The sequence below is a fragment of the Pristiophorus japonicus genome, chromosome 10, assembly GCF_044704955.1.
Source record: "Pristiophorus japonicus isolate sPriJap1 chromosome 10, sPriJap1.hap1, whole genome shotgun sequence".
In the NCBI taxonomy this organism is placed as follows: domain Eukaryota; kingdom Metazoa; phylum Chordata; class Chondrichthyes; family Pristiophoridae; genus Pristiophorus; species Pristiophorus japonicus.
The window spans coordinates 136659684-136671920 of record NC_091986.1 but is presented as its reverse complement, the minus strand read 5'-3'; the positions used below and the strand labels follow the sequence as shown (position 1 = coordinate 136671920).

At 45.1% G+C, this 12237-nt stretch overlaps 1 protein-coding gene across 1 annotated transcript; it reads right to left on the bottom strand.

Annotated features, from left to right (window-relative positions):
• Positions 1 to 1708: 1708 nt before the first annotated feature.
• On the bottom strand, positions 1709 to 2830 carry gpr45 (G protein-coupled receptor 45). The gene has a single exon (XM_070891496.1). It carries the CDS (start codon positions 2828 to 2830, stop codon positions 1709 to 1711), a length of 1122 nt encoding a protein of 373 aa, XP_070747597.1.
• Between the last annotated feature and the right edge of the window lie 9407 nt (positions 2831 to 12237).

Genomic DNA, 12237 nt, shown 5'->3' with positions numbered 1-12237 from the left:
AACCTCCTTCTTTGCATCTCCTGCAAGAGCACCTACAATCCATCTACCTGAACAGGGGAAGTTTTCCACACATTGTCCCCTGGCTCCATTGCAGCTTCAAATACACAAAGTTGCATTCCCCTTTAAGGGTGAGTAGCTGTCTGCCTCACTTGTCCACATGCTGGAAGCCTATTACAAACTGTGGGGCCAGCTTCTCAATTTTTAGTGAGGCCAGCCCTGAAAGTTCACATTGCAATTTTGGGACTTAAATGTAAGCATTGACCCCAGAACAAAATTGCCTGAAACATCTTTTTCCAGGCTAGTTAAATAAGAGTGAGTTGATTTGAAATAATGTTTGACACAATCAAATTCTCATATCAGGTTTTGAAATTCCTCGGATAAAACCCCCAGGAAAAATGGCGAATACTCAGTTGTGCTTGGTCTTTGCTGTTTCCAAGAAATTTGTGAATGTTTTGTAAGGGGCAGAACGTCTATCTGATCCTGACAAGCCAAAGGGCAGATCCAGGCATGGGGTCTCCTTACAATTGGAGTTTTCATTCCTCAGGTAGCACTGGGACCTAGTGTATCAGTGGAGGCTGGTATACAGAGTGAGTTGAGGCCATAAAGGCACACTGGGTCCCACCGGTGGAGTCCTGGACCAACAAATGCCCTGGGTCCCCATAGAAGATTTCTCAAAAATTAAGGACTGATCGTTCCCTTATCGGGGACTGTGGGGGACCATGACTGAGGTTGGGGGAATCTGGGCATCCTCCACCTACCAGGGCAGGTGAGCACTTTGTGTTTCTGGCAGCAGTGGGCATAGGAAATTCATCCAACGTGCTTGTATCTAGTTGTCTCATGGCAGTTAGCTGCCCTCCCAATAATTCTGCAAAGTCCCTTGGGGTCAATGCTGGTGGGCACCAGTTGGTGCCATCCCAGCGTAACTTCAATAAAATGGAATTTGAACTTTTAGACATCATGGTACTGGCAACATCTGTAGAAGATTTTTGGAATATTAAGATATACAAGGACTACATTTTATGAGCGAAATTGGACTTAAAATCAACAGGCACAAATTGTGAACACCTTGATATCATTATATTGTTGTATTTCCCACAGCAATATAATTAAATAATAAATAATACTGTTAGCTTGCAAGATTTATGTCCAAGTAATCAGAATGGAAATCAAAAATGGAACAACTAATGTGTGCTCGAATATATTGATCCATATCTAGTCTACAGGCTATTTTTCTACCCTTGCTTTTAATTGTTAAAATTATTACAAGCAGTGCGGATTGGCTGCCTGTTATAGAAACCACCCGATTTTCATTACAATGTTGATGGAAATTAAAACCATGTGGTTTCTAGAACGGCTGGCTGATCCGCAATACTAGTTTTACACCCAGGCGGCAAATTTTATGCCATTTAAATTAGAGCTACATAGTAGAAACCCCAGTTTATTTCATTAAAGTGCAGAGAATGCCATCAATGCTCCTCCATTATGGTAATTGAAACACTAAAATAAGAACCATAAGAATCATTTTACCATCAACACATCCATTGTGGGCAGTAACAAACAAGTCAGCAATATTTACAAATATCATTGTGGCAGCAACCAGTCCTTATGGAAGCAGGTCAGTTTCATACACTGAATGGCAAGTGCACATCATACTAAAATGTTCTATTTTACAGGAGTTTGTAAAGGCATTTTGAACGAAGGTTTTAATTTATACAGCTGACTGATGTTCACTACAAACATAAATTGTACTGGGCCGGATTCTCCGTCTCGTCCTGCCAGGCAGCTTTGGTAGAATTCTGAATGTTTTTGGCATGAATTCCATACAGGACTCACGGAATTTCTTAATACGCCAGCAGTAGATGATAGGATTGAAGACTGATTTCAGGTAAGTGAGCCACAAGACCCAGATGCTGACAGTATAGAAGGACTGACTGCGATAAAAGTTCTCACTGAAAACAGAGAGTAGACTATACACTGTATACGGTAACCAGCAAAAAGAAAAGCCAATGAAGAGGATTAAAATAGTCGTGAAAGCTCGGGTTTTAAAGCTCATATCAACGTTTATTTGATGAGGGCGCTGCAAGCCCATTAATCCTAGCTTGCTCACTTGGCTCAAGCAGAGGTTGTCTGCATGGTTGTGGATCCGCACAGCATTCCTTCGTACTGTGTTCAGAATGCAGAGGTAAGAATACAGCATCACACTGAAAGGAACAAAAAAAATAGTAACCAGCAAGAACACTGCATAAATGCGGTCAGCCCCAGTCTCTGTGTATCCCAGAACGCACTGGGGTGCCCGAGTAGGTACTTCCACCGCAGTCCAACCAATCACTGATGGAAATGAAATACAAAAGGAAACTGCCCATGAAATGACAATCATTATTTTGGCACGATGAGGATTTAGTTTGTCTTGCCGCTGAACAATGATTAAATAGCGGTCAACGCTGATTATCAAAAGTATTGCCACACCTTCCAGGACAAAAAACCAGTAAAGCATAGCTGATATCCGGCAAAAATAACTTCCAAAGATCCACTCAACTGTTATGATGGTGACTGTAGTAAAAGGCATGCACATCAAAGACAGCATGATGTCAGAAAATGCAAGGGTTGCTAAGAGCAGGTTCATTGCTGAGCGCATTGCAGGCTTCTGGTACACAATTAAGCACACAATTGTATTGCCAAGGAAACCAATTGCTATCATTGACATCATAACGACTGCTACTAATATCCTTATAATGATGGGAAGAATTGTCTTGCCTGAATTCACGGTTAGACTTGTTGCATTCAAAAGCTCAGGGCCACAGCTCCCTAAAAGAGTGCTATTACACCCCATTGTCATGGAGTATGTGCCGTTCATTCACTACTTAGTTAAAAATGAGCTCTATTATAATTTACATGTTTACAAGGATTGAAGAGTTTGAAGATAGGCCAGATTCTTAGGTAATGAAAATCCTTTGCAAGTGAACATAATGGAGTGCAAGGACATCTTGATATGAATTGTCTTCATTACAAGTTCCAGCATATCGTTAGCCGCATCACAATTTCCAAAGTGCACTTCATGGCCTAGGAAAAATAAACAAAAAGAAAATTAATAATTTTTCTTCATTTTATTTTTTAGGTTCTCTATCACCAATTTAAGTTCAGCAGAGGAGGACAAAGGGTTCAATTAAGAGGGGGAAAATAGAGTACGAGAGGAAGCTTGCCGGGAACATAAAAACTGACTGCAAAAGCTTTTATAGATATGTGAAGAGAAAAAGATTAGTAAAGACAAACGTAGGTTCCTTGCAGTCGAATTCAGGCAAATTTATAATGGGGAACAAAGAAATGGCAGACCAACTGAACAAATACTTTGGTTCTGTCTTCACGAAGGAAGACACAAATAACCTTCCAGAAGTACTAGGGGACCGAGCGTCTAGTGAGAAGGAGGAACTGAAGGATATCCTTATTAGGCGGGAAATTGTGTTAGGGAAATTGATGGGATTGAAGGCCGATAAATCCCCGGGGCCTGATAGTCTGCATCCCAGAGTACTTAAGGAAGTGGCCCTAGAAATAGTGGATGCATTGGCGATCATTTTCCAACAGTCTATCGACTCTGGATCAGTTCCAATTGGGCTGGAGGGTAGCTAATGTAATACCACTTTTTAAAAAGGGAGGAGAGATAAAACGTGTAATTATAGACCAGTTAGCCTGACATCAGTAGTGGGGAAAATGTTGGAATCAATTATTAAGGATGAAATAGCAGCGTATCTGGAAAGCAGTGACAGGATTGGTCCAAGTCAGCATGGATTTATGAAAGGGAAATCTTGCTTGACAAATCTTCTGGAATTTTTTGAGGATGTAACTAGTAGAGTGGACAAGGGAGAACCAGTGGATGTGGTGTATTTAGACTTTCAAAAGGCTTTTGACAAGGTCCCACACAAGAGATTGGTGTGAAAAATCAAAACACATGGTATTGGGGGTAATGTACTGATGTGGATAGAGAACTGGTTGGCAAACAGGAAGCAGAGAGTCGGGATAAATGGGTCCTTTTCAGAATGGCAGACAGTGACTCTTGGAGTGCTGCAGGGCTCAGTGCTGGGACCCCAGCTCTTTACAATATACATTAATGATTTAGATGAAGGAATTGAGTGTAATATCTCCAAGTTTGCAGATGACACTAAACTGGGTGGCGGTGTGAGCTGTGAGGAGGAGGCTAAGAGGCTGCAGGGTGACTTAGACAGGTTAGGTGAGTGGGCAAATGCACGGCAGATGCAGTATAATGTGGATAAATGTGAGGTTATCCACTTTGGGGGCAAAAACACGAAGGCAGAATATTATCTGAATGGCGGCAGATTAGGAAAAGGGGCGGTGCAATGAGACCTGGGTGTCAAGGTTCATCAGTCATTCAAAGTTGGCATACAGGTACAGCAGGTGGTAAAAAAGGCATATGGTATGTTGGCCTTCATAGCTCGGGGATTTGAGTATAGGAGCAGGGAGGTCTTACTGCAGTTGTACAGGGCCTTGGTGAGGCCTCACCTGGAATATTGTGTTCAGTTTTGGTCTACTAATCTGAGGAAGGACGTTCTTGCTATTGAGGGAGTGCAGCGAAGGTTCACCAGACTGATTCCCGGGATGGCTGGACTGACATATGAGGAGAGACTGGATCAACTGGGCCTTTATACACTGGAGTTTAGAAGGATGAGAGGGGATCTCATAGAAACATATAAGATTCTGACGGGACTGGACAAATTAGATGTGGGAAGAAAAGGACAAATTAGATGCGGGAAGAATGTTCCCGTTGTTGGGGAAGTCCAGAACCAGGGGACACAGTCTTAGGATAAGGGGGTAGGTCATTTAGGACTGAGATGAGGAGAAACTTCTTCACTCAGAGAGTTGTTAACCTGTGGAATTCCCTGCCACAGAGAGTTGTTGATGCCAGTTCATTGGATATAATCAAGAGGGAGTTAGATATGGCCCTTACGGCTAGGGGGATCAAGGGGCATGGAGAGAAAGCAGGAAAGGGGTACTGTGGGAATGATCAGCCATGAACATATTGAATGGTGATACAGGCTCGAAGGGCTGAATAGCCTACTCCTGCACCTATTTTCTATGTTTCTATAATCTTCCAAACTCATTCACACCCAAACTTTCCATCATTTCCCCAACATCTTCTTACAAAGCTAGACTACAATTTCTAGATCAAGTGTTTTATGAACCAAAGCCTGCATCTCTGTTCTCTGATGCAGGGGAAGCATAGTCCAGGTCAAACAACCTGAAATTGTGTAAATCATTCACTGAAGAATTTATGGGATGCTCACCAGGCTCTCCCATTATCTTAGAAGGCAGGAAATACCACAACACTATGGGGGAGAAATTCAATCGCGCCTCTGTTGTGGTGTTAATCCAGGTGGAGCGGTAAATTTTGCACGAGGAAATGGTTTGTGTCTCCAGCTACAAAATTCACCAGTTGGGCCCCGCGTGTGGAGCGCAGCACTAAGGGAGGTGTTCCCCACCTCTTAGGATGGTAGGCCGGCTGAGAAAATGAAAATCCCGAGGTAAACAGTGAGCCTTGGAGCGCACTAAGAGAGGCTTCGGAGAAAAAAATTTTGAAAAAAACCCACCAAAAATATTCCCAATACTTCCCTCGCACCACATGCACATGAAGCGCGAAAAAAAAAATGTTTAAATCGCACTTACCTTAGACATTCCTTTCCACACTGTGGCCACTACAGCTGGAACCGCCAGCTTTCACAGGCGGTCCCACTAGGTGCGTTGTGGGGGGCTACGGGTCGGGCGAGTATCAAATATTGAGGCAGTGTCGCAACCGGGGGTATTGCACACTGGCTGGCCTCTCCCGGGCGGTACTACTTCGTGCCCCCGCAAACATGGCACCAAATGTCCCAGCAGGGCGATGGATACTGGCCGACCACCCAGAAATGCTTTCCCATTGCCATTACCACCCCTCTGGGGTGAAAACGGCGGCAGCCAGGAACCGAAAACCCAGCCCTTCATTTCTGTGTACAGGCTAAAAGTACTCATCTAGTTTAATTTACAGATGAACAAATACTGAAATGGTAAGTTTGGCAATATACTAACAGATCACTAATCAACTTGCACTTTATATAAACAGGATTGACGGTTTAAACACAAAGAAGGCATCTATCATTCCTACAACTCTTCGCAGCAACCTCTTAGAAATGACAGTAACAATTTAAGATTATTTCTTAAGCCATTCTTAGTGCCCCTATACAAAGAAGCTTAGAAGCCTGAAGATCCAAAAAGGATCCCTGGATGGTAATTTTTTAAAAATTGGCCCGGAATTTGAGGTCAGCAGCGAAGCAAAGGCGTTTACCACTGGCTCCGAAGTCTGCTTTGCACAAGGATCTTGCAATCTGTGTCAAGAACTTTGGTTTTTGAACATTCAATTTGTTATGTATTTAACCCCTTGTAACCTGCATCACACCTGACCACCAGAGGGCCTACCTGTTGGAGTCCCAAGGGATGCTGGAATCCCTTGGGAGCACAGCATATAAGCAGGCTACCCACGAGGTACCTACACTCTGGAACCTTAATAAAGGAGTTAAGCTCACACTTGCTCATTACACACAGTAATCTGACCATTTATTATAAATGTAACAATTGGCGACGAGGTAACCTACAACCGCGTGAAAATGCAAAGAACAGTCGGCATCCTTGAGAAGTTCTCAGAGGGGAACTCGACCAATACTTTGTGGCCAACGAGCTGGAAGGGGACGGGAATGCGACCAAACGAAGGGCGATCCTCCTAACTGTCTGTGGGACAACAACCTATGGCCTCATGAAGAATCTCCTGGCCCCAGCAAAACCAACGGAGAAATCCTACGAAGAACTGTGTACGCTGGTCCGGGAGCACCTAAATCCTAAGGAAAGCGCTTTGATGTCGAGATATCGGTTCTACACGTGTCAACGATCGGAGGGCCAGGAAGTCGCCGAACTAAGGCACCTTGCCTTGCCTTGCATTGTGAGTTTGAGGGATTCCTAGAACAAATGCTCAGAGACTTTATTTTACTGGGCATCGGACATGAGACAATCCTTCGCAAACTGTTGGCTGTAGAAACTCTGAATCTGAGTAAAGCCATAACGATAGCCCAGGCATTTATGTCCAGCAGCGACAACACCAAGCAGGTTTCGCAGAACAAAAGTTTTGGCCAGTACTGTGCATAAAGTAACGTCGGTTTTGAGCAGAAATGTACAGGGCAGAATGTACACGCCGGCTGCTGTGGCCCGACCTCAATTGACCCAGAGTCTGCCATCATCTGTTAATGCGAGGCAGTTAACACCCTGTTGGCGCTGCAGAGGTGATCATCGGCCCCATCAATGCTGCTTTAAGCACTATGCGTGCAATGGCTGCAGAACAATGGGACACCTCCAATAAATGTGCAGGCGAGCTGCAAACTCTGCAAACCACCACTTTGCAGAGAAAGATCGATCCACAGTAGATCGGACGGAATTGGAAACTCATACGGAGGAGGCAGAGGTGTACGGGGCACACACGTTCACAACGGAATGCCCACCAATAATGTTGAAAGTTGAAGTGAACGGTATTCCAGTGTCTATAGAGCTGGACACGGGAGCAAGTCAGTCCATAATGAGTAAAACGGCCTTCGACAGGACGTGGGGAAAGAAGGCACACAGGCCCAAGCTCAGCCCCATTCACACCAAACTAAGGACTTACACAAAGGAACTAATCCCTGTAATTGGCAGTGCTGAAGTCAAAGTCTCCTATGATGGAGCAGTACATGAACTCCCGCTGTGGATTGTGCCAGGTGATGGCCACACGTTGTTTGGCAGAAGCTGGCTGGGGAAAATCCACTGGAACTGGGATGACATCCGAGTGCTTTCGTCCGCCGACGACACCGCATGTACCCGGGTTCTAGGCAAGTTTCCTTCGTTATTCGAGACAGGCATTGGAAGCTTCTCGGGGGTGAAAGTGCAGATCCATTTGGTTCCCGGTACCCGACCCATCCACCACAAGGCTCGGGCGGTACTGTACATGATGCGTGAAAAAGTAGAAATCGAGCTGGACAGGCTGCAACGTGAAGGCATCATCGCGCCGGTGGAATTCAATGACTGGGCTAGTCCAATTGTTCCGGTACTCAAGGAAGACGGTACGGTTAGAATTTGTGGGGACTATAAAGTAACAATTAACCGTTTTTCGCTGCAGGACCAGTACCCGCTACCCAAGGCAGACGACCTATTCGCGACCTTGGCTGGAGGGAAGACATTCACCAAGCTGGATCTGACCTCGGCCTACATGACGCAGGAGCTGGAGTCCTCCTCAAAAGGCCTCACCTGCATCAACATGCACAAAGGTCTGTTTATTTACAACCGGTGCTCGTTCGCGATTCAGTGGAACATGGAGTGCCTGCTAAAGTCGGTTCCTTGCACAGTGGTCTTCCAAGATGACATATTAGTTACAGGTCGGGACACCATGGAGCACTTGAAGAACCTGGAGGAGGTTCTTAGTTGGTTAGATCGCGTGGGGCTCAGGTTGAAACGCTCGAAATGTGTTTTCATGGCACAGGAAGCAAATTCTTAGGAAGGAGAATCGCAGCAGACGGCATCAGACCCATCGACGCCAAGACGGAGGCCATCAAGAACGCAACGCGACCACAGAATGTGACGGAGCTGCGGTCGTTCCTGGGACTCCTTAATTACTTCGGTAATTTCCTACCTGGGTTAAGCAGCAAGCTAGAAACCCTACATGCGCTACTGCGCAAGGGAGACGACTGGGTATGGGGGAATTCACAAGAGGCTGCCTTTAAGAAAGCCAGAAACTTATTGTGTTCTAACAAACTTGTCCTGTATAACCCATGTAAATTACTAGTTTTAGCTTGCGATGCGTCGTCATACAGGGTCGGGTGTGTGTTACAATAGGCTAATGAATTGGGAATTTTGCAACCAGTTGCGTATGCATCCAGGAGTTTGTCCAAGACCAAAAGGGCCTACAGCATGATTGAAAAAGAGGCTCTGGCTTGCGTTTACGGGGTAATAAAAATGCACCAGTACTTGTTTGGCCTCAAGTTCGAGCTTGAAACTGACCACAAGCCGCTCATATCGCTATTCTCGGAGAGCAAAGGGATTAATACCAATGCCTCTGCCCGCATCCAAAGATGGACGCTCACGCTGTCGGCATACAACTATGTAATCCGCCACAGATGGGGCACAGAGAACTGCGCAGATGCTCTCAGTCAGCTACCATTGCCCACCACCGGGGTGGAAATGGCACAGTCAGCAGACTTGCTCATGGTCATGGAGGCATTTGAGAACGAGAAATCCTCTGTTACGGCCCGACAAATCAGGACCTGGACCAGCCAGGATCCTTCACTGTCCCTGGTAAAAAAAACTGTGTCATCCATGGGAGCTGGTCCAGTGTCCCAGTGGAGATGCAGGAAGCGATTAAGCCGTTCCACAGACGCAAAGATGAGCTGTCCCTGCAGACGGACTGTCTCTTGTGGGGCAGGCAGAGACACATTCATTTGTGAACTGCACAACACCCATCTAGGCATCGTAATGATTAAAACCATAGCCAGATCCCACGTGTGATGGCCTGGCATCGACTCAGATTTAGAGTCATGTGTGTGCCAGACCTGGTTGTCCCGAGTGCTGCTCAGCTACCGCACCAGACCCCACTCACTCACCGGGATTCCCCCAGCTGAGCTGCTCATGAAAAGGGTGCTTAAAACAAGGCTCTCTCTGGTCCATCCTGATCTCCATGATCACGTGGAGGGCAAGCGGCATCAACAAAGTGTGTACCATGATCGCGCAAATTTGTCACGTGATATTAAGATCAATGATCCTGTGTTTGTGCTCAATTATGGACATGGTCCCAAATGGCTCGCTGGCGCGGTCACAGCCAGAGAGGGGAGTAGGGTATTTCAGGTCAAACTGACCAATGGCCAAACGCACAGAAAACACTTGGACCAAATCAAATTGCGGTTCACCAACAGCTACGAACAACCTGAAGAGGACACCACCAACTTTGATCTTTCAACACACACACACACAAGTGGCAACTGACATCACAGTTGACCACGAAATCGAACTCATCATCCCCAAGCAGCCCGGCAAAGCCGGCTGCCCAACAGCCCAATGAAGAACTGATCAATCCACCCACATCAGCATTTGTACCGAGACGATCGACAAGGGAGCACAAAGCCCCAGATCGTTTCAACTTGTAAATAAGTGTACTGTTGATTTCACGGGGGAATGATGTTCTGTATGTAACCCCTTGTAACCTGCATCACACCTGACCACCAGACGGCCTACCTGTTGGAGTCCCAAGGGATCCCAGCATCCCTTGGGAACACAGTATATAAGCAGGTCACCCACGAGGTACCCGCACTCTGGAACTACAATAAAGGAGTTAAGGTCACACTTGCTCATTATACACAGTACTCAGTCTGACCATTTATTATAAGTGTAACACAATTCAAATCAGCGGAAGTCAGTGGGAATCCCCTTATGTGAACTGTTGCGATGTCAACAAGCTGTCGAAACAGCCGATCAAAATGCTGAATTCTCACAGACAGCAAACAAGGAAGTGAGTAAGATCTTAAAATTCCAATTTTTAAAAAATGTTAGAGAGAGCAAAACAAAGATTGGGGCTCGTGCATGGGGAAAAGACAAAGATGAACAAACTTTAAAAAGTTTCTTCAAAATTTTAATTTTTAATAAAAATGGATAAATTTGATACTGAACAAAATAAAAATTAGTTTTTCAGGCCCACAAACTTTGTTCAGCAGTTAATACGCTGTTAAAACCCCAGTTACACCTAATCCATTTGGGTCTAACTTTTAGTGGGGAATTTAACACGGTACTTACTGCGGAGAAGCCGAAGTTTTTGTCAAGTTTCCCTGATTTAAGCGATTACACCGATTGCCGACTCTGCGGGTGGGCAAAGCGCAGCCTGTGTTGGAGCTGTGAATGACAGACCACAACTGCAGGATTTCTGCATGCATGTGCGCCAATTTCCGAAGTTGTGGTCAGTTTCAAAGGTGGAATGACGGCGAACGCTGCCAGTTTGCCGCCATCCTGACCGCTAATTCCATGCCATTGTTCTCAGGATGTGATGTCGTTGGCAAGGCCACCTTTATTGCCCATCCCCAGTTACCCTGAGAAGTTAGTGGTGGGACTTCTCCTTGAATTGCTGTAGTCCTTGATGTGATGGTGCTAGATAGAGAATTTCAGGATATTGACCCAATGGCAATGATAGAAGAGTAGTAGTCAGGATGGTGTGCAACTTAGAAATGATGGTGTTCCCATGACATTGCTGTTCTTGTCCTTCTCAATGGTAGAGGGGAATGAGGTGCTGTTAAAGTACCCTTGCCGAGTTGCTTCAGTGCAACCTGTAGATCATGCATACTGCAGCAACAGTACACCAATGATGGAGGGGCTAGTGACAGGGGGGCCAATCAAGCAAACTGCACTGTCTTTGATGGTGTTGAGCTTGGAGTGATATTGCAGCTGCAACCATCCTTTAGTGAGTATTCAATCATACTCTTAACTGGAGCCTTATAGATACTGGATAGGCTTCGAGGGGTCAAAAGGTCAGCAACATGACACTACCATATGTTTATCATTGGAGTCGATGGAGATATCTTAGGGTTCTACAAATGGCCTCAACATCCTTAGACTAGAAAGGGCTAATATAGCCATGATTTCCACTCCTGATTGGGATTTCAGGTTAGGAGCATGCCTGGCAGTGATGTTTCCGTGATTGAACAATCTACTGGCACTCATTCAGGTTCACACACCAAGAATGGTCACTTGGACAGAGTAATGGAGGATCTGTCCTCTCTCTGTTATTTACTGCTCACATAAGCAATTTGATCAAAATAAAGTAATAAGGACCTATTTTACAAGAAGGTTGATGCTACAGCATACTTAAATGAAATCAAAGTTAGATGTGTTACTTTTCAAGCTTTGTTCCAAATTCTAGCCTTGTAATCACAGCAAAAGGACCTTGATCATAGCAGGCCAAGCCTTCTAGTAATCAGAATGTGCGCCTTTAAATCCATCATATCTGAGGTAGAATTCCAGAGATTAACAATTAGCCTTTCATTGTGACTTTGATTGCTCCAGAGCAAAAGACCAAGAAAGCATCACATTAGAATATTGTGTTCAGGCTGAAACTAATTTAAAAGAACAGTATTGGTCTACCAGGGATTAAATTAACCTTTTCAGAACATATTTCTTATACAGCTTGATAAGCAACAGGAA

Bases quoted from the DNA above. Each gene is read 5' to 3' on its own strand.
- gpr45 (XM_070891496.1), bottom strand. From the start codon at position 2,830: ATGGGGTGTAATAGCACTCTTTTAGGGAGCTGTGGCCCTGAGCTTTTG.